Here is a 25,913-nt window from a genome sequence, read left to right as displayed (position 1 = left end):
ACTCTGCAACCACCACAGGAGAGACACCCTTGTCTTTGGTGACAGGGTTATCCGCTGCTGCATCTGAAGATGCGAACCGGACCATTTGTCCAGTAGATCCCACTGAAACGTTCTTGCATGGAATCTTCCGAATGGAATTGCTTCGTAAGAAGCCACCATTTTTCCCAGGACCCTCGTGCACTGATGCACTGACACCTGGGCTGGTTTTAGGAGGTTCCTGACTAGCTCGGATAACTCCTTGGCCTTCTCCTCCGGGAGAAAAACCTTCTTCTGGACTGTGTCCAGAATCATTCCTAGGAACAGAAGACGTGTCGTTGGAATCAGCTGCGATTTTGGAATATTTAGGATCCACCCGTGCTGACGTAACACTATCTGAGATAGTGCTACTCCGACTTCTAACTGTTCCCTGGACCTTGCCCTTATCAGGAGATCGTCCAAGTAAGGGATAATTAATACGCCTTTTCTTCGAAGAAGAATCATCATTTCGGCCATTACCTTGGTAAAGACCCGAGGTGCCGTGGACAACCCAAACGGCAGCGTCTGAAACTGATAATGACAGTCTTGTACTACAAACCTGAGATACCCTTGGTGAGAAGGGTAGATTGGGACGTGGAGATAAGCATCTTTGATGTCCAGAGACACCATATAGTCCCCTTCTTCCAGGTTCGCTATCACCGCTCTGAGTGATTCCATCTTGAATTTGAACCTTTTTATGTAAGTGTTCAAGGATTTCAGATTTAAAATTGGTCTCACCGAGCCGTCCGGTTTCGGTACCACAAACAGCGTGGAATAATACCCCTTTCCTTGTTGTAGGAGGGGTACCTTGATTAGCACCTGCTGGGAATACAGCTTGTGAATAGCTTCCAGAACTGCCTCCCTGTCGGAGGGAGACTTTGGCAGAGCAGACTTCAGGAACCGGCGAGGGGGAAACGCCTCGAATTCCAGTTTGTACCCCTGCGATACTACCTGTAGAATCCAGGGATCCACTTGCGAGTGAGCCCACTGCGCGTTGAAATTCTTGAGACGGGCCCCCACCAAGCCTGAGTCTGCTTGTAAAGCCCCAGCGTCATGCTGAAGACTTGGCAGAAGCAGGGGAAGGCTTCTGATCCTGGGAAGCGGCTGCATGGTGCAGTCTTTTTCCCCTTCCTCTGCCCCGGGGCAGAAAGGAATGGCCTTTTGCTCGCTTGTATTTATGGGAACGAAAGGACTGAGTTTGAAAAGACGGTGTCTTTTTCTGTTGATGTGAAGTGACCTGGGGTAAGAAGGTGGACTTTCCAGCCGTTGCCGTGGCCACCAGGTCCGAAAGACCAGCCCCAAATAACTCCTCCCCTTTATACGGCAATACTTCCATATGTCGTTTGGAATCCGCATCCCCTGACCACTGACGCGTCCATAACGTTCTTCTGGCAGAGATGGACATAGCACTTACTCTTGATGCCAGGGTGCAAATATCCCTCTGTGCATCACGCATATATAGTAATGCATCCTTCAAATGCTCTATAGTTAACAATATATTGTCCCTATCCAGGGTATCAATATTTTCAGTCAGGGAATCCGACCACGCGACTCCAGCACTGCACATCCAGGCTGAAGCGATTGCTGGTCGCAGTATAACACCAGTATGTGTGTATATACTTTTTAGGATATTTTCCAGCCTTCTATCAGCTGGTTCTTTGAGGGTGGCCGTATCAGGAGACGGTAACGCCACTTGTTTAGATAAACGTGTGAGCGCCTTATCTACCCTAGGGGGTGTTTCCCAACGTGTCCTAACCTCTGATGGGAAAGGATATAGTGCCAATAATTTATTAGAAATTAGCAGTTTTTTGTCGGGAGAAACCCACGCTTTATCACATACCTCATTCAATTCATCTGACTCAGGAAAAACTATTGGTAGTTTTTTCACCCCCCACATAATACCCTTCTTAGTGGTATTTGTAGTGTCAGAAATGTGCAATGCTTCCTTCATTGCCGTGATCATGTAACGTGTGGCCCTACTGGACATTACGTTCGACTCATCACCGTCGACACTAGACTCCGTATCTGTGTCTGGGTCTGTGTCGACCCACTGAGGTAACGGGCGTTTTAGGGCCCCTGACGGTGTCTGAGACGCCTGGACAGGCACTAATTGATTTGCCGGCTGTCTCATGTCGTCAACAGTTTTTTGCAAAGTGTTGACATTATCACTTAATTGTTTGAACACGATCATCCAGTCAGGTGTCGACTCCCTAGGGGGTGACATCACTAACGCAGGCAATTGCTCCGCCTCCACATCATTTTCCTCCTCATACATGTCGACACACACGTACCGACACACAGCACACACACCGGGAATGCTCTGATAGAGGACAGGACCCCACGAGCCCTTTGGAGAGACAGAGGGAGAGTCTGCCAGCACACACCCAGCGCTATATATATATATATATATATATATATATATATATACACAGGGATAACCTTATATAAGTGTTATTCCCTTATAGCTGCTGTTTATATTGTCATTTGCTGCCAATAGTGCCCCCCCTTCTCTTTTTTACCCTGATTCTGAAGCAGGACTGCAGGGGAGAGTCAGGGAGCCGTCCTTCCAGCGGAACTGTGAGGGAAAATGGCGCTTGTGTGCTGAGGAGATAGGCCCCGCCCCTTCACGACGTCCTTATCTCCCGCTTTTTTGTGTAAAAATGGCAGGGGTTAAAATACATCCATATAGCCCAGGAGCTATATGTGATGTATTCTTTTGCCACCTAAGGTATTTGTCATCTATATTGCGTCTCAGGGCGCTCCCCCCCCAAGCGCCCTGCACCCTCAGTGACCGGAGTGTGAAGTGTGCTGAGAGCAATGGCGCACAGCTGCGGTGCTGTGCGCTACCTTAGTCTGAAGACAGGATTGTCTTCTGCCGCCGATTTCACCGGACCTCTTCGTCTCTTCTGGCTCTGTAAGGGGGACGGCGGCGCGGCTCCGGTGACCCATCCAGGCTGAACCTGTGATCGTCCCTCTGGAGCTAATGTCCAGTAGCCTAAGAAACCCGATCCACTCTGCACGCAGGTGAGTCCGTTTCTTCTCCCCTTAGTCCCACGATGCAGTGAGCCTGTTGCCAGCAGGACTCACTGAAAATAAAAAAACCTAAATTAAACTTTTATTCTAAGCAGCTCAGGAGAGCCACCTAGCCTGCACCCTTCTCGTTCGGGCACAAAAATCTAACTGAGGCTTGGAGGAGGGTCATAGGGGGAGGAGCCAGTGCACACCACCTGATCCTAAAGCTTTTATTCTTGTGCCCTGTCTCCTGCGGAGCCGCTATTCCCCATGGTCCTTACGGAGTCCCAGCATCCACTAGGACGTCAGAGAAAATCCAATTTTCTTTCCCTTTAAAAAACGAAACAAAAAAAGCATGCATTAGGCAGACACTGTATCCCTACTTTTGTGACATCACAAGTTGTAGAGAAGCTGGCTGGTTTGAGGAAAAAGTTGATTAGGTGTGTAGGGTAGCATGGGACAGACAAGTTGGACAGTTGGAGGAAAGATTATTTGATGTATGGTCAGCATTATTATTTATTTATTAACAGTTTCTTATATAGCGCAGCATATTCCGTTGCGCTTTACAATTAGAACAACAGTAATAGAACAAAACTGGGTAAAAACAGACAGACATAGAGGTAGGAAGGCCCTGCTCACAAGCTAACAATCTATAGGGAAATAGGCATAGATACACAAGGATAGATGCTACCTATTGCATAATGGTCCACCAGATTGCTAGGTTCTTAATGGGTTGTATGATGATACCCCACAAAGTTATCCAAGTGTCAGGAGGGTGTGAGACTAAAGAAAGACAAGATATGTGATGTTATGAATACTCTACAGAGGATGTAATTAGATAGGGAAGCACTGAAGGTTATGTGGGTGGGTCTGGAATTTGATAGGCTTGTCTGAAGAGGTGAGTTTTCAGGGAACATTTAAAGGTTTGGAGACTAGAGGCGAGTCTTACTGTGCGTGGGAGGGCATTCCACAGAGTGGGTGAAGCCCGGATAAAGTCCTGTAATTTTGAGTGTGAACAAGTAATGCGTGTGGATGAGAGACGTAGATCTTGTGCAGAGCGGAGAGGTCGGGTAGGGAGATATTTTGAGATGAGTGAAGAGATGTATGTTGGTGCAGTTTGGTTTATAGCCTTGTATGTGAGTAAAAGTATTTTATATTTAATACGGTAGAATACCGGTAACCAATGGAGGGACTGACAGAGCGGATCTGCAGACGATGAACGTCTGGCAAGGAAGATTAGCCTCGCAGCTGCATTCAAAATGGATTGTAGTGGTGAGAGCCTATGTTTGGGAAGACCGGTCAGGAGACTATTACAATAATCAATGCGGGAGATAATGAGAGCATGGATTAGAGTTTTTGCTGTGTCTTGTGTAAGATAAGGGCGTATTTTGGATATGTTTCTTAGATGTATGTAACATGATCTTGAGACAGATTGAATGTGGGTAACAAAGGACAGTTCAGAGTCAAAAATGACACCTAGCTTGTGGGGTAGGGGTGATTGCAGAGTTCTCAACAGTGATAGAGATATCAGGTTGGAAACTACTATTGGCCGGTGGAAATATAATTAATTCTGTTTTGGAAATATTAAGTTTGAGGTGGCGAGATGTCATCCAAGATGAAATGGCAGAAAGGCATTCAGTGACACGACCCAATACAGATGGTGACAAATCAGGGGAGGATAGGTAGATTTGAGTATCATCCGCATACAGATGGTACTGAAATCCGAAAGAGTTGATTAGTTTGCCAATAGATGTGGTATAGATAGAGAAAAGCAGAGGACCTAGGACTGAGCCATACATTAGAGTGTATAAGACCAAACTGGACAAGACCAAAGATGCTTTTACAAAGCTTTGCCTGCTTTTTTCCCCCAAGCAGATTGTGGGTTTATTGTATAATTTTGCAGTCTAAATATAAATATTAATTTCTGTTGAGAGATGGGGCAGTCCTTTTGTGAATTGAACACACTCAGAATATACTGTAAGTGTAAAATATAAATCTCAGATGCAGTCAAGATCGATGGGGGGAGGGGGAGGGAGAGGATTAGGCAGCAGGAATAAGAGGGTTAGGCTGCGGGGGTAAGAAGTAGGGTTACAACCTCATCCCTTTAATCCTGGACACATATTACACAGGTACTATGGCTGGCTGACTTCAAGACTCCATTTCACCTGGTTTTAATCAGCCACAGAACCTGTGTAATTAATGTGTGCCTAGAATTAAAGAGATGAGGTGGTAACTCTAGTAAGAGGATTAGGGTTAGGCTACGGGGTGGGGGAGTTAGGGTTAGGCACCCCTGGGGAGGGTTAGGCTGCGGGGCAGGGTGGGTTATAGGTAGGCGCCACAGGGGAGGGTTAGGCTGCGGTAAGGGTGGGTTAGTGTACAGGGGGGCAGGGATCAGGGTTAATTACCTGTTAAACAGTCGGAATTTTGAACTCTGGTATGCCGCTGTCTGTATTTTGACAGCCGGCATCTCGGGAGCCGGGATATTGTATGTATTATCTTTGTTAGGTACAGGGCAATTGATTGAACTTACTTCACTTCCCAGTGATTCTCCTCCACTTGCTATCAAAATACAGCAAGTTCCCCAACCCTCACCTCTTCTCCATGTCCTATATATTTTGTGGAACAATACAGAGTAATACAACAGACAGATATGTCAGCTTACAGTTACTGCATCATTGATAGGTCATGTTTTACTGTCACTGTGTGTATACATTGTAGCGCTCTTTGGAAACTTTGTGTTGTCTTAAATATAAAAGATAACAAAACATGTTCATGACAGTCCATTTTGTTACACTAAAATAACCTTGTGAATATTGTTTCAGGGTCTGCCACACACAGCACATGGAAGGGGCATGGAGCTTATAGGTCAGTTGTTATGCTAGTCTCCCATAATATGTTCTCAGCATGTCAAGAGGCTGCTTGGAGTTTTTCTTCCCAAAACCGGAAAATGTGGACTTCCATTCCCACCATAGATGCAAATCATGAATCTGCTCCTTATCGACAGACTAAAAAAAACAGACTATTTTCCCTGTTTACAAAAAGACTTTATTGACTATCAATGAGAACGGTTTTTCAGTTTGATTGTAAAGATAGGATTTGTATCAAATCAGAAACCAGACTCGCAGTTCAAGGTCTTACATTTACTTATGAACCTGTCAATCAACACAAAGGATCTTTCAGGTTGGTCATATGGAAGGATGTGTCCGCCTCCTCTGACTATTACCTAGAAGAAGCAAGAACAGCAATATTAATCATTTTAGGTTTAACTAGGCTCTAGTCACCAATATACACATAATGTGACAAATCAATTCATAAGGCACAATGCTACATTACAGTTCCGCCAGTACATCTCCTAATATAATTACATACAGTATACAAGAATAAGGAGATAGGAGATGCCACACAAGTTTTGATAATTTGAAGGGATGTGAGCTGGCCTGATCTAGTACCACACAAGAATCCCAAATAATCCCCTTGTCAATGAGACTGAAATATATACTACTGGATATGTTGGTCAAAGCAATATGAAGGCACATCTGTGAGGTCACATCCCAGCACCACTTGTGCAAGAAGAGATTCAACAACTCTGCCGACCTCACAGATCTTCTCCATTTGGTACATGAACACCTAGCAACAAGTGTGCAAAAGGAGAGATGCAAAAGGAAGATACGTAAGCAAGAGGACCCAGATATGGCAGCCCATTAGGGCATACAAAGGGGTAAATGTGGGATGTCGTTGGCATACAGACATATGGGATGCCGGCGGTCGGAAGACCGGTGCAAGAATCCAGACCCCCGTCAGAATGCTGATGCTGGAATACAGGCAGTTGACATCCTGAACGTATTTATGCCAGGAAGGGTTAGGCTGCGGGGACAGGAGGGTTAGGTTTAGGCTGCGGGAAGGAAGGGTTAGGTTAAGCTGCAAAAAAGGAAGCTTAAGGTATGAAGGAGGGTTAGAATACTTCTAGGTTCCGGGATTCTTACTGTCGGTGTCGGTCATGTGCCCGCCAGTCTCCTGTACCCAACCCGTAAATGTAATAGGGGGCCAGAAGCTGGAGGTGCGGGAGTTTGTGCCAGTATTTTCAAAGCGGCAATCATTTACAAGACAAACCCAGGTTGTTTTTTTTCTTGTAAATTATTTCTGCTTTAAAATACAGTTATTCTCACACACACCTGAACCCTATTACGTTTACCATGCAGCACAATGTACTAAGTACTGGAACCAACTTCTGGTATGGGGAGGGGGTGGTGAGTGCTTCAATGAAATTTACCTTAAATGCCAAGCACAGATATGACTGCGGGCAGCAAATATATAATGTATACAGTATTACCAGTACTGGGCATTTACGTAGCAGGCTTTATGAATGTAAACTTACTGTAAAAATCCTGATTTTAATGCACATGTACAAGCCTTAATCATTCGTTAATTATAATGATGATGCGTGGAGTTTAGATGTAGAGCTTATCTATTTCTGTACTTTATGAAAGAAATATCCAGAAACATGCATTAATGTACATTTGTCTTTAATGATTAATAAGTAAATACTGAGCACTGGCTACATTTGAACAGCTGTGGACGTTTTTGATATTGCGCCAAAAGCTGCAAGACTGAGGCCTCAATACAATACAAACAGTGGCATATTTTTCCTTCCCCAAGACCCAGACAGATATTGGCATCCAGAACAAAACTAGTTCCAGCACCTGTGTGAAAATCAGCAGCAAACTGTAATTACATTAGCATGCAGGTGACAAGGATTATCCAAGTAATAAAAGACAACCAAAAGAAATGAAGAGTAATTAGATAGATAAACCTATTACCATGTTCCACATCTTCCATTGTTCATTATTGTAAAATAATTGTGACAACTAAACTGATTAACCTAAACCACGTGGTGGACAAATGCCTGTATAATTCTGCCATTTGAAAAATGGACAAGATGAACATTTTCAAAAGCAATCCACAAAAATATTTGCCTCGAACGACAGGTGACTGCGAAATTTGACAGATTCCCCAGGCGGCATTTATCTATAACCACTTAACTAGTGATTTTTTTCCTCAAAAACAGCTCCAAAATGGTCGGTTTTTTAAATAAGCGAATTAGGTAAAAAACATGTACTGTATTTAAGGGTATAGGTCATTAGTTCGACAAGATTTAGGTCAACAGTCATTAGGTCGCCCACTATTGGTAAACATGCATTAGGTCGACATGGTCATTAGGTCGACGTGAGTTTTTTCTTAGTTTTTTTGGTGTTGTTTTCTTCGTAAAGCTCGCCATGCTTCAGGCAAGGTGCCTCGCTCCACTACCGCTGCGCTCGGCTTACTATTACTATTCCCAATAATAGTCTACGTGGATCGCAAAGTATGAAAAAGTAAAAAAAATATGAAAAAAAATTGAAAAACGCATGTTGTCCTTTTTCCATGTCGACCTAATGCATGTCGACCAATAGTGGTCGACCTAATGACTGTCGACCTAAGTACCGTAAGCCGTATTTAAAGTTGTTCAAAATTATTTTATTTAAAAAAAAAAAATATATATATATATATATATATATATATATATATGAGAGAGAGAGAGAGAGAGAGAGAGAGAGAGAGAGAGAAAATACAGGCAAACCGCGCCTAAATGTGCACATTTAGGCATGGGTTGCCTGTATTTACTCTGAATGCATAAAGTCTTACAAGTGCCGCCCGTACTTCTCTATCCACATATTCCACTGATGCAAGTGGTAAGGAAGGCACAGAGGCCAATAGCATTTCTAAGGATTGAGTGCCAGCAGATACAGAGACATATACACATAATATATATATATATATATATATATATATATATATATATACACACACACACACACACACACACACACACACACACATTATATATATATATATATATATATATATATATATATATATATATATATATACACATACACACACACACACATATACACAGAATGAGGGCATCACTGCATTAGCACCTCTCTCCGTAGGGGACCCAAAAATGTGGGATTTTGAATTTTGGATACTCAACCTGTACTTTGTATTTTTATTCTTTTTTTGCACTAAATTAAACTCCAGTATTATAAAAAATAATACACTATGGGAGTGAATTTTTCTTTCTACATGGAATGCAGTGGTTTGATTGTCTGAGAGTCTGGGAGTCCAAAGGGGACCTGACTGATGTGCTGAGAGGTTCCACATTTCAAGTCTGATGACTGCAACATCCGGACTGACGACCCCAGGAAAGATTACACTTACGAGCACATAATTAGCTTAATTTGGCACGCATATTACCACATCCTTCACAATTCTATGAAAAAATAATTACACTATAGGGGGTAATTCTGAGTTGAACGTAGCAGGAACTTTGTTAGCAGTTGGGCAAAACCACGTGCACTGCAGGGGAGGCAGATATAACATGTGCAGAGAGAGATAGATTTGGGTGTGGTGAGTTCAATCTGCAATCTAAATTGCAGTGTAAAAATAAAGCAGCCAGTATTTACCCTGCACAGAAACAAAATAACTCACCCAAATCTAACTCTCTCTGCAAATGTTATATCTGCCCCCCCTGCAGTGCACATGGTTTTGCCCAACTGCTTAAAAAATTCCTGCTGCGATCAACTTGGAATTACCCCCATAGTGCGCCTTTCTCATCCCTTTCTCCACATTTTCTGTGTGTGTGTGTGTGTGTGTGTGTGTGTGTGTGTGTGTGTGTGTGTATATATATATATTTTTATTTTTTTTGTAAAATATATATTTTTTTCATACATAAGATCAGCAACATCGGAACCCATCATGGCTTTGATTTCCCCCTCAGCTGCTCCTCTGAGCAGTCGCCGAGTACACACACTACGGGGTGTTTTAATTTAAATTTCCCAAGCTGCAGCTTCTCTGTGCAGCCGCCAGGTGCTTGGTCCTGCCATGGTGATCGATCAGCAGTGATCGGCAGCAAGGCAGACACTGGAGGAGGTTGCAGGGTGGCAGAGGGGCCGGAGGTCCTTCTGCAAGTGGCGGCTGCTAAAAGATTATATTCTGTCAGCCAGCCACTCTGTATCTGACTGGTTGCATCATTTGCCATCAGATAACGCACAGCCTGGTGTGGCCGCAAACTATGCGACCATGCCAGGCAAGTGATTAAGTGTATACCAAATACACCACACAGTAGAGTGACTGACTGCTTCCAGCCTTGCTCTATGCATATAATATATGAATTCCCCAAAATGTGAATTTACTTATACCATAAATTTGGTCTTCTTATTAATGTATAGCCAGAACAGATGTTCTAAAATATGTAGGATGCCTATATTCTGTGTGTTACTGTATCTGCATACGAAATGCTACATTACAGTATTTTTCTGGAAATAATTGTAATGTAGCATTTTGTATGCAGATACAGCCACAGTCACATAGAATATAGGCATGCCACATATATTTTAATCGGCATAAGCGGCTTGAGCGTCTGAGTCACATAGCAATGCAAATAAAACACATTTTTGGCAAAAAGACGCCCAACGTTAGCAGAGCTGCCGGCTGACTCACGCCAGACATCTCCTGCTGCATGGCATACAAGGTGTATGAGGACATACATGTGTGTGTGAGTGAATGAGAGAGAATAATAGGATTTTAATTACCTACCGGTAAATCCTTTTCTCATAGTCCGTAGCGGATGCTTGGGTCCATTTTAGTACCATGGGGTATAGACTGTTCCGCAGGAGCCTTCGGCACTTTAAGACTTTTCAGCAGTGTGAACTGGCTCCTTCCTCTATGCCCCTCCTCCAGACCACAGTATAGAAACTGTGCCCCAGGAGACGGACAACTTCGAGAGAAGGAATTAAGACTAAGCTAGTGGCGAGATTCACACCGGCTCACACCATACAAACCATGCCGCACAACATGGCATTCAAAATAAACCATGCCAACGAGCATGAATAAAGTAACAGCAACTGCTGTGTAACCTCATAACACATGAGAACTTGTGTAAAAAGACAAAAACATAATGCAGGAAAAAGAAGCACTGGGCGGGCGCCCAGCATCCTCTACGGACTACGAGAAAAGGATTTACCGGTAGGTAATTAAAATCCTATTTTCTCTTACGTCCTAGAGGATGCTGGGGTCCATTTTAGTACCATGGGGATGTACCAAAGCTCCCAGTACGGGCGGGAAAGTGCTAATGTTCCTGCAGAACTGACTGACCAAATTGAAGGTCGTCAGCAGCCAAGGTGTCAAACTTGTAAAACTTAGTAAACGTGTTTGCACCTGACCAAGTAGCAGCTCGGCAAATCTGCAAAGCCAAAACCCCCCGGGCAGCCGCCCAGGAAGAACCCACTTTCCTTGTAGAGTGGGCCTTTACCGAAGTCAGTATCGCCAATCCTGGCGTGGAATGAACGTGCTGAATCGTACCCCTGATCCAGAGTGCAATAGTCTGCTTAGAGCAGGACACCCAATCTTGTTGGGGTCATAGAGGACAAAACGCTTCTGTTTTCCTTATCCGAGCCGTTCTTGTAAGATAAGTCCTCAAAGCTCTGACGACATCCAAGGACTTTGAAACGGCTGAGGTGTCAGAAGCCACTGGCACCACCACAGGTTGGTTGATATGGAAAGAAGACACAACCTTTGGAAGAACTTGTTGACGTGTTCTAAGTTCAGCCCTATCTTCATGAAAAATCAAGTAAGGACTCCTGTGAGACAGAGCTCTTAACTCAGACACTCGTCTTCCTGATGCCAAAGCCAACAGCATGACCACTTTCCAAGTGAGAAACTTCAACTCCACCTCTTTGAGAGGCTCAAACCAGTCCGATTTAATGAACTGCAACACCACATTAAGATCCCATGGTGCCGTAGTAGGCACAAAAGGAGGTTGGATGCGCAGAACTCCCTTCACGAACGTCTGAACCTCAGGAAGAGAAGCCAACTGTTTCTGAAAGAAAATGGACAAGGCCGAAATTTGGACCTTGATAGACCCTAATCGTAAGCCTGCCTCCACACCAGCGTGTAGAAATAGGAGAAGACGCCCTAATTGAAACTCTACCGCAGGAGACTTTTTGGATTCACACCAAGACACATACTTTCTCCAAATACGATGGTAATGTTTGGACGTTACTCCCTTCCTGGCCTGAATAAGTGTGGGAATGACTTCATCGGGAATAAACATCCTGGCTAGGATCTGGCGCTCAACAGCCATGCCGTCAAATGTAGCCGCGGTACGTCTTGATAAACCAACGGCCCCTGCTGAAGCAGGTCCTCACGAAGAGGAAGAGGCCGAGGATCTTCTATCAGTAACTCCTGAAGATCTGGATACCAAGCCCTCCTTGGCCAGTCTGGGGCGATGAGAATTGCCCGAACCCTTGTACTTCGTCTGATCTTGAGAATTTTTGGTATTAGTGGAAGTGGAGGGAACACATACACTGACTGGAACACCCACGGTCTCACCAGTGCATCCACTGCTATTGCTTGTGGGTCTCTCAACTTGGAACAATATGTCTGAAGCTTTTTGTTGAGACGCGATGCCATCATGTCTACTTGAGGAACGCCCCAAAAACTTGCTACCTCCGCAAAAACGTCTTGGTGGAGGCCCCATTCTCCTGGATGGAGATCATATCTGCTGAGGAAGTCTGCTTCCCAGTTGTCCACTCCCGGGAATGAAGATTGCGGACAGAGCTCTTGCATGCCTTTCTGCCCAGAGGAGTATTTTTGTCACCTCTGCCATCGCTGCTCTGCTTTTCGTTCCTCCCTGACGGTTTATGTAAGCTACTGCTGTTACATTGTCCGACTGGATCTGTATGGAACGATCTTGAAGAAGATGCATCGCTTGTTGAAGGCTGTTGTAAACTCCAGAATGTTTATGTGAAGAAGTGTTTCTTGATTTGACCATCTTCCTTGGAAGCTTTCCCCTTGCGTGACTGCTCCCCAACCTCGGAGACTTGGATCTGTGGTCACCAGGATCCAGCCATGAATCCAGAAACTGCGTCCCTCCAAGAGGTGAGAACTTTGTAGCCACCACAGGAGCAAAATTCTGGCTTTCATTGACAGGATTATCCTTTGATGCATGTGCAGATGCGATCCGGACCACTTGTCCAGTAGGTCCCACTGGAACACCCTGGCATGGAATCGACCATATTGTAGAGCCTCGTAAACCGCTACCATTTTCCACAGCAGGCGAATGCACTGATGAATCGACACTCGTGCTGGTTTCATGCTCTGGATCTCCAGAGCCTTTTCCACCGGTAGAACTACTTTCTGTACCTCGGTGTCCAGTATCATTCCCAGAAATGACAACCTCATCATCTGTTCCAATTGTGATTTTGGAAGGTGTATGATCCAACCGTGCTGTTGCAGCACCCTCAGGGATAGTGCGATGTCCTGCACTAACTTCTCCCTGGATCTCGCTTTTATCAGGAAATCGTCCAGGTACGGAATTATGTTGACCCCTTTCTTGCGAAGGAGAACCATCATCTCCGCCATCACCTTGGTGAAAATTCTCGGAGCCGTGGAGAGTCCGAAAGGCAACGTTTGGAACTGGTAGTGGCAGTCCTGAACCGCAAACCTCAGGTAAACTTGATGTGGCGGGTAAATGGGAATATGCAAATAAGCATCCTTGATGTCCACCGACACCAGAAATTCTTTTTCTTCCAAGCTGCAGATCACCGCTCTCAGGGACTCCATTTTGAATTTGAATCTTTTTAAATAAAAGGTTCAGCGATTTTAGGTTTAAAATCGATCTGACCGAGCCATCCGGCTTCGGAACCACAAACAGGCTTGAATAAAAACCCTTTCTCCTGTTGTGGTGCAGGAACTAAGGAAATCACCTTGTCCTGACAATTTTTGTATCGCATCCAGCACCTTTCTTCTGTCTTGAACAGAAACTGGTAAGGCTGATATGAAAAATCTGCATGGGGGAGATCTTGAAACTAACTTGTAACCCTGAGACACTATTTTTAGTATCCAAGGATCCAGATCTGAGTGGAACCAGACCTAACTGAAGAACTGTAGACGTGCCCCCACCTGATCGTACTCCCGCAGGGGAGCCCCAGCGTCATGCTGTGGTTTTAGCAGAAGCAGTGGCTGACTTCTGCTCCTGCGAGTCTGAAGGTGTTGCAAGTCGCCTACATCGTCCCCACCCTCTTCCTGCGAAGAAAGGGGTATTCTCTTTCTTGATAAAGAAAGGACTGCATAGTGGCCCTCATTCTGAGTTGTTCGCTCGCTAGCTGCTTTTAGCAGCTTTGCACACGCTAAGCCGCCGCCTACTGGGAGTGAATCTTAGCTTTGCAGAATTGCGAACGAAAGATTTGCATAATTGCGAATAGAAATTTCTTTGCAGTTTCTGAGTAGCTCGGGACTTACTCTGCCACTGCGATCAGTTCAGTCAGTTTCGTTCCTGGTTTGACGTCACAAACACACCCAGCGTTCGCCCAGACACTCCCCCGTTTCTCCAGCCACTCCCGCGTTTTTCCCAGAAACGGCAGCATTTTTTCGCACACGCCCAGAAAACGGACAGTTTCCGCCCAGAAACACCCACTTCCTGTCACTCACAGTACGATCACCAGAACGATGAAAAATCCTTGTTATACCTAACTTTTGAGTAAAATAACTAAGCGCATACGCTCTGCGAACATTGCGCATGCGCAGTAAGCGACTAATCGCAATATAGCGAAAATCGGCAACGAGCGAACAACTCGGAATGACCACCAGTATGAGAATGATACCCTTTCCTAGCCGGTGCAGCTGCCGACGGCAGAAATGCTGATTTGCCAGATGTAGTAGTTGATATCCTGGCATCCAGCTTGCCTCCAAAGAGGGCCTCACCATTGTAGGGGAGCGCCTCAATATTTCTCTTGGATTCTGCATCAGCATTCCATTGGCGGATCCAGAGTGCCCTGCGGGCTGAAATCACCATAGCGGAGGATCTTGAACCCAGTAACCCAACATCCTTCATAGCCTCAACTAAGTAACCTGCAGAATCTTTGATATGACCTAGAATTAGAAGCATATCATCTTTATCGACAGTGTCTATATTAACAATCAAGTTATCTGCCCATTTTTCCACTGTGCTACCCACCCACGCAGAAGCAATTGTGGGCCTGAGTAACGTACCAGTAGCTATATAGATGGACTTTAAAGTCGTCTCTAACTTACAGTCAGCAGGTTCTTTTAATGAAGCTGACCCTGGGGCAGGCAAAATGATTTTCTTCGACAGCCTAAAGACTGAGGTGTCTACCATCGGGGGTGACTCCCACTTGCGTCTGTCTTCCTCAGGGAAAGAGTACGCTACACGTATCCTTCTAGGAATAGTAAACTTCTTTTCTGGGTTAGACCAGGGTTCTTCAAAGAATGCATTCAATTCCTTAGACGGAGGAAAAGTCACCACCTGTTTTTTATTTAATTTAAAATAATCTGTTTCGTCAGGTGCAGGTGTTGTGTCGGTAAACCGACTATCATACATTGAATGCTCTTGGCTAGTTTGGGGTCTACCCCTCTCAAATCCCCAGTGTCGACCTCAGTGTCGGAATCTGTGTCAGTGTCCCTTTGCATAATCTGCGCCAGAGACCTTTTCTGGGAACTGGAAGGGTCCCGAGTGGATGACGTGGAGGGCTCAGCAAACAGTGCATCCTCCACAGACTGTCTCCAATACTTTGTCTGTTGTTCAGATTCAGAGAATTTCTTTGCAAGCTTAGACATATTACTCTGCAACTTTCTCACCCACACAGGCTCATTACTCTCTTGTGAATCTAAAATGGGTTCCTCTGGGGGAGAGCTTTCTCCTGACATGGTATACACTTGTACATACACACCACTCTCACACAGGGGAGCTATTGGGGACAGACTCACACTAATGTCTGTCAGAGGGACACAGAGGGATTTGCCAGTCCACACCCCGCGCCCTATAATACACAACAGCGCTTTTTCCAATATTAAGTCCGCAGACCTAATGTAATATGCACTCCCCACCCTCTATATAACACCCTGGTACTTGTATCAGCGATGTATGAGAAGCAGCGTTCAGGATCAGCACTCTGGCGTTTCTGCAGGAGAAAATGGCACCCAGTGAGTGTTTTGGCAAGTCTGAGAAGCCCCGCCCCCCTGTAATGGCGCGATTCTACCTCAGTGAGTGAATTATTTATACTGACAGGGGTATGTATATCAGCGGCTACCATGTATGTACTGCTATGCCAGTGAGAGTAAAGATTTATATCATGTCCCACAGAGCGCGCCCCCCCCCCCCGCGTGCTCTGCACCCTTGTGCTGAGACACATGCTGCGCAGCGTCCCGCCGATGCGCTGGTACCTTTATGCCGCCATGATGACCGAAGGACCCCTCTCTGCAGGCCTCCGGTAAATTCTCACCAGCCTTCTGTCTTCTGGCTCTGTTAGGGGGTGGCGGCAGTGCTGTGGGAATGAGCTACAGCCAGGCAAGGGCTGTGTTCAGTACCCTTCAGGAGCTAATGGTGTCCTGTCAGCAGGGCCGGCGCCACCACTAGGCAACTGCCTATGGGCGCCGGCCACTAGAGGGCGGCGCTGCATGCTGCCAATGAAAGAATACTTCCTTTCCCTTAGCTCAGCTGAGTTTCACGGCTCAGCAGGGATGCTGCACCGCCCACCGGTAAGCAGCCGGCACTGAAACCATCAGGCGATAAGCAGTAAAATGTTATTGTCTGCAGCACTGTCTGTTCACTGCTCTTTCCGCAATCCTCCCCCTCTCCACAATAGAATTGTGCATATTCCCGTCCAGCACCAGGACAGCTCCCTCCCGCATCTTACTCACGCCCCCACGATTGGATCTCCCCCCCCCCCCCCCCCCCCCCGCGCGATTGCATCCGACACATTACCCACTGCGCTCCTCATTAGGTGAAACATAGGTGTCCTTAAAAAAAAGTTGCCTTTGGGTCTGCAATATATCTTGGTATACCCTGAACCCCTTCAATATGTTGCTATGGGGCCAACAAAGTTCTGGCTACGACCCTGTCCTGGAGATGTACCCAGTGGACTTTGTCAGGGTATGGAGGGGGCAAATCTGTGCAATGGCAGGTGTGATGGCGCTCTGCTTGGGGAGCAGCATGGCTGCAGTACGGCATTGTAGCAACGAGGATGAAGTTACATGTATTTACACAGGACATTTTTAAAACATCAATAGCACAAATTACCTTTTTTTTTGCAATCATAATATGGATTGTAGCCTGTAGCTATCTATTGCTGATATATATATAGAGGCTAATACAGTTACCTACTTACTGTATTAGTAGTGAGTGAGCAGATATGGCATGTATAAAGGCAGAGCACTAGTATACAGATTGCACATCTGAGGGGAATGCTAATATCTTAACACGTGGCGCAAGAACATATACCGAGTAAAACAATCAATGGTTACTTTCTTTCAACCATTTAGACAGTGAAGTCTGCACTAATGTATTCTTTCTCTATAAAGATATTGTTCTGAAAAAATTGAAACAAGCAGACATAGTGCAGACTGTTGGGATAAAGAATCATAGGATGATTTATTGGTTCTACTCACATAAATAGAATTAAACAGTGCATATCATCCTCAAATAGTATGTACATAGTCCAGATCCAAATGTACTTCGCAATGCACGGCGGCGATGCTTTTGCACTTGCTGAGTAGCTCACTGCCTGCGCAGCCTAGGTGATATCATGCAGTCGCCACGGCCCGCCCCCGCAACAGTCTGGACACGCCTGCGTTGTCTGGACCACACCCCACCAACGGGATTCTACTGTGTGTATTATATGTAAGCAGCACTACTACTGTGTGTATTATATGTAAGCAGCACTACTACTGTGTGTATTATATGTAAGCAGCACTACTACTGTGTGTATTATATGTAAGCAGCACTACTACTGTGTGTATTATACGTAAGTGGCACTACTACTGTGGGCATTATGTGTAAGTGCAGGGCTGGCTCTACCATTAGGCAGCTGCTTAGGGTGCCAATATCTGAGGGGGCAACCCTGAGTCTGCTTATCACAAATTTAAGGATAACTTCGAGAGATGCATCCTTGTAAAACTTTATGTAGATGGTAGCTGTTGAACTTCTAAGATGCTGCCGGCATAATTTCATCTGACGGGCTGGAAAAAAGGTACTGGTGAGTGGATTTGGTCGAGGATGGGGGGGGGGGGGGGGGGGTTAAAAGCAGACTGAAGTTTTGCCCAGGGTGTCGAGAAACCTTGCACTGCCTGTCAGCGGAAGCAGAGCCATTGAATTTATTGAGAAGTTGGTTCCTACTTCTCCCCCTAAGTCCCACGAAGCAGGGAAGCTGCTTGTCAGCAGCTTCCCTGTAAAATAAAAAAAACCTAACAAAGTCTTTTCCAGCAGAACTCTGTAGAGCTCCACTAGTGTGCATCCAGTCTCCCGGGCACATTTTCTAAACTGCGGTCTGGAGGAGGGGCATAGAGGGAGGAGCCAGTTCACACTGTTGAAAAGTCTTAAAGTGCCGAAGGCTTCTGCGGAACAGTCTATACCCCATGGTACTAAAATGGACCCCAGCATCCTCTACGGACTATGAGAAAAGGATTTACCGGTAGGTAATTAAAATCCTATTATTCTCTCTCATTCACTCACACACACACATGTATGTCCTCATACACCTTGTATGCCATGCAGCAGGAGATGTCTGGCGTGAGTCAGCCGGCAGCTCTGCTAACGTTGGGGGTCTTTTTGCCAAAAATGTGTTTTATTTGCATTGCTATGCGACTCAGACGCTCAAGCCGCTTATGCCGATTAAAATATGTGGCATGCCTATATTCTGTGTGTGACTGTATCTGCATACAAAATGCTACATTACAATGATATCCAGAAAAATACTTTTTCTCCTAGTCCGTAGAGGATGCTGGGGACTCCGTAAGGACCATGGGGTATAGACGGGCTTCGCAGGAGACATGGGCACTATAAAGAACTTTTAGTATGGGTGTGCACTGGCTCCTCCCTCTATGCCCCTCCTCCAGACCTCAGTTAGAGAAACTGTGCCCTGAGGAGATGGACAATATGAGGAAAGGATTTTGTAATCTAAGGGCAAGATTCATACCAGCCCACACCAACCACACCGTATAACCTGGAATATAAGCAACCAGTTAACAGTATGAACAAAAACAGCATCAGTCAACGACCGATCTCAACTGTAACATAACCCTTATGTAAGCAACAACTATATACAAGTCTTGGTAAGGGATTGTTTTGCAAAGAGGCAAAAAAGAAGAGGACTATTATGTCTCTCAGGGGCACACTTAATTTCTATAGGTTGATAGAAAATTGGAAGAATAGATAAGAGATTGTAGTTTGTAAGTAGAATTAGATAAAACTTAACTTTTAATGGTATTCACAGACGAAAAAATTGTAAAATTATAGCTGTGTATCAGCAGTATAAATTAAAACAAGTATTAAACAAAATTGTAGTGACGATGAAGTAAAGTGTGACTCACTTGAATAAGCAGTGTGAAACTTTCCTATGTTCCAGTGATGGATACACAGGGAGCTGAATCCGCTACATGGAGCGGTCAAATACTTGCTGCGATGCCGGAGAGGAGTCCGTCCGCCGGAGCCCCGTCGCGGAGGTCCCGGAAGTCGGGTGCCGGACCGGAAGTGACGCGCGTTTCGCTGGGAGGAGCTTGTTCACACGATCGATTTATTATCATAATTTCATAGAGATAACAGGAACATTATATTTTCGCTTCTGACAAACGTCTAACGTTAAATACTCGCTTACAAATCAGTGGGTTTACAGTTATCTTCCTGTCACCCTCTTTATTCAAGTGAGTCACACTTTACTTCATCGTCACTACAATTTTGTTTAATACTTGTTTTAATTTATACTGCTGATACACAGCTATAATTTTACAATTTTTTCGTCTGTGAATACCATTAAAAGTTAAGTTTTATCTAATTCTACATACAAACTACAATCTCTTATCTATTCTTCCAATTTTCTATCAACCTATAGAAATTAAGTGTGCCCCTGAGAGACATAATAGTCCTCTTCTTTTTTGCCACTTTGCAAAACAATCCCTTACCAGTTTGCTTTTGAACGAATGTCTGGGAGCACCACCAACCTTGATCTACTTCAAAAGCCTTATTAGGCGAAGTCGGTAGCTTTATGTTGGTCTTATTATATTTGCCTTATATGTCATATATGTTATATAACAATTGAATGACAATTAGTGTACAATCAGGACCAGTGCAGATTCCAAAAATAACCCCCACCCAATATATACAAGTCTTGCAGATTTAGTCCGCACTGGGACGGGGCGCCCAGCATCCTCTACGGACTAGGAGAAAAAGATTTACCGGTAGGTTTAAAATCTTATTTTCTCTTACGTCCTAGAGGATGCTGGGGACTCCGTAAGGACCATGGGGTTTATACCAAAGCTCCAAACCGGGCGGGAGAGTGCGGATGACTCTGCAGCACCGATTGAGCAAATGCAAGGTCCTCATCAGCCAGGGTATCAAACTTGTAGAATTTTGCAAGTGTGTTTGAACCCAAATAAAGTAGCTGCTCGGCACAACTGTAATGCTGAGACGCCTCGGGCAGCCGCCCAAGAAGAGCCCACCTTCCTAGTGGAATGGGCCTAAACCGAATTTGGTAACGGAAATCTAGCCGTAGAATGAGTCTGCTGAATCGTGTGACAGATCCAGCGAGCAAAAGTCTGCTTAGAAGCAGGCGCGCCAACCTTGTTGGCTGCATACAGGACAAACAGAGCCTCTGTCTTCCTAACCCTAGCCGTCCTGGCTACATAGATTTTTAAGGCCCTGACTACATCCAGGGACTTGGAGTCCTCCAAGTCACTCGTAGCCACAGGTACCACAATAGGTTGGTTCAAATGAAATGAAGAAACCATCTTAGGCACAAATTGAGGACGAGTCCTCAATTCCGCTCTATCCACATGAAAAATCAAGTAGGGGCTCTTGTGAGACAAGGCCGCCAACTCTGACACCCGCCTTGCAGATGCCAAGGCTAATAACATGACCACCTTCCAGGTGAGAAATTTTAATTCAACCGTTTGAAGGGGTTCAAACCAGTGTGATTTAAGGAACTGTAACACCACGTTAAGGTCCCATGGTGCCACTGGTGGCACAAAAGGAGACTGGATGTGCAGTACTCCCTTTACAAAAGTCTGGACTTCTGGGAGAGAAGCCAATTCCTTCTGAAAGAATATAGATAAGGCCGAAATCTGTACCTTAATGGAGCCTAACTTTAGGCCCATATCCACTCCTGTCTGTAGGAAGTGGAGAAAACGGCCCAGATGGAAATCTTCCGTAGGAGCATTCTTGGTATCACACCAAGATACATACTTCCTCCAGATACGGTGATAAAGGCTAGGAAGGAGGTAACGGCGAAGCATTATCAGAGTAGGGATAACTTCCTCCGGAATACCTTTCTCAGCTAGGATTCGGTGTTCAACCGCCATGCCGTCAAACGCAACCGCGGTAAGTCTTGGAACATGCAAGGCCCCTGCTGCAACAGGTCTTCCCTGAGAGGAAGAGGCCACGGATCTTCTGTGAGCATCTCCTGAAGAAACGAATACCAGGCCCTTCGAGGCCAATCTGGAACAATGAGTATTGTCTGTACTATTTTTCGTCTTATGATTCTCAGCACTTTTGAGATGAGTGGCAGAGGAGGGAACACATAGACCGACTGAAACACCCATGGTGTCACTAGGGCGTCTACCGCTACTGCCTGAGGGTCCCTTGACCTGGCACAATACCTACGAAGCTTTTTGTTGAGGCGTGACGCCATCATGTCTGTTTGAGGAAGTCCCCAAAGACTTGTTATCTCTGCAAAGACCTCTTGATGAAGTCCCCACTCTCCTGGATGGAGATCGTGTCTGCTGAGGAAGTCTGCTTCCCAGTTGTCCACTCCCGGTATGAAGACTGCTGACAGAACGCTTACGTGATTTTCCGCCCAGCGCAGAATTCTGGTGGCTTCCGCCATTGCCACTCTGCTCCTTGTCCCGCCTTGGCGGTTTACATGAGCCACGGCTGTGACGTTGTCTGATTGAATCAGCACTGGTAGGTTGCGAAGAAGATACTCCACTTGTCGTAGGCCGTTGTATATGGCCCTCAATTCCAGCACGTTGATGTGTAGACAAGCCTCCTGGCTTGACCATAGATCCTGAAAATTTCTTCCTTTTGTGACTGCTCCCCATCCTCGGAGGCTTGCGTCCTTGGTCACCAGAACCCAGTCTTGAATGCCGAACCTGCGACCCTCTAGAAGGTGAGCACTCTGCAGCCACCACAGGAGAGACACCCTGGCCCTGGGGGACAGGCTTATCTTTTGATGTAGTTGCAGATGGGACCCTGACCACTTGTCCAGAAGGTCCCACTGAAACGTCCTCGCATGGAACCTGCCGAAGGGGATGGCCTCGTAGGCTGCCACCATTTTTCCCAGAACTCGAGTGCATTGATGAACAGACACTCTTTTTGGTTTTAGCAGGTCCCTGACCATGTTCTGGAGATCCTGGGCTTTTTCCATTGGTAGAAAAACCCTCTTCTGTTCCGTGTCCAGAATCATGCCTTGGAATGATAGTCGAGTCGTTGGAATCAACTGTGACTTTGGCAGATTGAAAATCCAACAGTGTTTTTGTAACACTCACAGGGAGAGCGACACGCTTTTCAGCAATTGATCTCTCAATCTCGCCTTTATCAGGAGATCGTCCAAGTATGGGATAATTGTGACTCCCTGCCTGCGCAGGAGCACCATCATTTCCGCCATCACTTTGGTGAAAATCCTCGGGGCCGTGGAAAGCCCAAACGGCAACGTCTGAAACTGGTAATGACAGTCCTGTACCGCGAACCTCAGGTACTCCTGATGAGGAGGAAATATGGGGACATGAAGGTAGGCATCCTTCACGTCCAGCGACACCATAAAATCCCCTCCTTCCAGACTGGATATCACAGCCCGGAGTGATTCCATCTTGAATTTTAACTTTTTCAAGTACAGGTTTAGGGATTTTAGATTTAAAATGGGTCTGACCGAACCATCCGGCTTCAGGACCACAAACAGGGTTGAATAGTACCCATTTCCCTGTTGGACATGGGGAACCTTGACAATCACTTGCTGTTGACACAGCTTTTGAATTGCATCTAATACTACTTCCCTCTCCGGGGAAGAGGCTGGCAAGGCAGACATGAAAAATCGGCAAGGGGGCACCTCTTCGAACTCCAGTTTGTAACCTTGGGATACAATTTCCAACGTCCAAGGATCCACGTCTGACAGAACCCAGACCTGGCTGAAGAGTCGAAGACGTGCCCCCACCGGTGCGGACTCCCTCACTGGAGCCCCAGCGTCATGCGGTGGATTTAGCAGAAGCCGGGGAGGACTTCTGCTCCTGGGAACTAGCCGAAGCAGGTGTTCTCTTACCTCTACCCTTACCTCTGGCGAGGAAAGAGGAGCCCCAACCTCTTCTGGACTTATGCGACCGAAAGGACTGCATCTGATATTGTGGAGTTTTCTTTTGCTGTGGGGGAACAAAAGGCAAAAATGTAGATTTACCCGCAGTAGCTGTGGAAACCAGGTCCGCGAGACCATCCCCAAACAAAACTTCACCCTTGTAAGGTAAAACCTCCATATGCTTCTTTGAGTCGGCATCACCCGACCATTGGCGGGTCCACAGAGCTCGTCTCGCCGAAACTGCCATGGCGTTGGCTCTGGAACCAAGCAGCCCCACGTCTCTTTGAGCGTCTCTCATATATAAGACTGCATCTTTAATGTGACCTAAAGTCAGTAAAATGGTATCCTTGTCCAGGGTATCAATGTCAGCTAATAAGGTATCTGTCCATGCTGCCATGCCGATGCTATTGCCGGCCTGAGCAAAGCACCCATATGTGTATAAATAGATTTTAAGGTAGTTTCCTGTTGATAAAGCTAAATATTTATCGTATATAAAACACTTTAAGAGGTCTAAGAACACTGTACGCTATCTACGTAAGAAGTACCGTAAGGGTACGCCAGTTGCGTAACGATCGCTCAACCGTAGTCGAGACGCTCAAGCGTCACGTTCGCTTACGGCCCAGAGATCACAGGCAGGCACGCTATTGGCTGCCGACTAACGTAATGATTCGCTATAGCGTAGCGGACGCTTGGGACCACGAGGAGATCTCCAGCGGTGCAGACGCTTACGACGTTAAACCTTTATATCTATACCATTAACAACGAAATATACAGTAAACCTTAGTGTGGTGATAGAGTGTAAATGCAACCTGGTGTAACCTGATTAACTACAAAGCTGCTTGGGCGTCACCGACGCTCAGGGAATACTTAACACTATAAGAAATACACAGATACCTGGGCTTAGGGTCCAAAACCTATTATATGTATTATGACTATTATACTTGCAAAAGAATCACAGTACAAAGCATACACTACAATATAACATAGACTAACTAACCAGATAATTACACAGGAAATACCATACAATACAATACAATACAATCAAGGGAAAATAAGGGAAAAAAGAGAGGAGAGAGAGATGGCTCATAATAACATCAAGACAATATGACTGCGGAGAAAACTTACGCACAAGGGGAAACGATCGCATGCGCCTCGATATCCAGCTCCCGATTATCAGCAATGAGAACCGTTGAAGAGAGTGAACTGGATATGGTCGGCCTGCCTATTTATGCCCCACACACAATGCAATTCAATGGTCCCTACAATCTTATTGTTCATTGGACACAGGAATTCGGCTTCGCATTATAACAAAAGGTCATAGATTGATTCATACAGGTGGGCTGTGACTATTTCCAACAGCTCAGGTGGGAGGGAAACTGGGTTTCCCGCCGCATGGGTAATAAAGTGCAAATAAAGTAAATGTTCATAAACTTCTTATGTCCATAACTATTCGCACGAGCGATTGATCTGCTTCAAACCAACACCGGAATATTTCTAATTAAATATTCTTCCGATGGATACTAAACACCACTGTATTACTCCTGTCTGACCCTTCGTATCAAACAAAGAGGGATTCCTCTGTTCATGAACATTCTATATTAACCAAACTTGCAGAATCTATCAAAGGGACCATGATCTACAAAATACATTATATAGTGAAAATATGTAATGATTGAGTCGCACGCTACGATCGCATAAACTCTACCGTAAATACGCATACCATGCGCCTGCGGGTGCCCGCGACTGTGAGTATGCGCACGTACGGGAGAGCGTACGCACGCGCAGCACGGACCTGTGTGAGGTGCAAATATGGTAGTGTGCATAGAGATATTTTTCTGACTTTGACAGTCAACAATAACTGCCACTTCCTGAAAACATTTCAAAAGGAGAAAAATATATGTTAGGGGTTAATACATTTACATGGTTGGGTAAGGGAGGAGAGGAGATGGTAGGAAAAGGGTATGACCTAGTGAGATAGCAGAAGCATGTGTGTATGAATCCGTGCTTGGGGGTCATGTATCATCGTGCCGTACGTGTTTTAAATCAAGCTTCGAGGTATTGCGAAGTATACATTTGAATTCCTTCTTATCCCGTGGTACGGGTCTGTGGATGGGCTGTCAAACTTTACCGAGCTCTTTTCGGCTTTGGTTGTAACAAAATGGGGGAGCACATTTTAGTTGATGATACATGAATGGGGGAGATATGTGATTGCTGATATCTGTGCCTGTATTCCCTATCGACTATGTGTGTCATTACCTGAGGGTTGTAGAAATGAAGAAAAGACATAATTACGGTAAATGCGGTGGTATTCTATGTCAGGTAAATGTACAGTCGTCGATTGAGGTCTTGTTTGGTGTCTGTTGAATGCAGTCTTCTTTGTGCTTTTGCCCATAAGGTGCGAGCAAAAGCTGTCAATGTCCATAGATTTACAAAAGTGTTGGGCTAGCGTAATTTTAAAATTTCTAGGGAAACTGGGGATCCATGGCATAGTTCATC

At 45.4% G+C, this 25,913-nt stretch overlaps 1 protein-coding gene across 4 annotated transcripts in view; it reads right to left on the bottom strand.

Moving 5' to 3' along the window:
- Nucleotides 1-6,049: 6,049 nt before the first annotated feature.
- The window catches only part of CPVL (carboxypeptidase vitellogenic like), a 392,151-nt gene continuing 372,287 nt past the window's right edge, over nucleotides 6,050-25,913 (bottom strand). For all 4 annotated transcript variants that reach the window (XM_063921970.1, XM_063921966.1, XM_063921969.1 and 1 more), the window contains one exon: nucleotides 6,050-6,250. In XM_063921970.1, coding sequence (XP_063778040.1) covers nucleotides 6,134-6,250 — 117 coding nt within the window. In that variant the 3' untranslated portion in view covers nucleotides 6,050-6,133. The remainder of the gene's footprint in view (nucleotides 6,251-25,913) is intronic.

Source organism: Pseudophryne corroboree, chromosome 5, assembly GCF_028390025.1.
Source record: "Pseudophryne corroboree isolate aPseCor3 chromosome 5, aPseCor3.hap2, whole genome shotgun sequence".
In the NCBI taxonomy this organism is placed as follows: domain Eukaryota; kingdom Metazoa; phylum Chordata; class Amphibia; order Anura; family Myobatrachidae; genus Pseudophryne; species Pseudophryne corroboree.
This window is presented reverse-complemented; position numbering and strand designations above follow the sequence as displayed.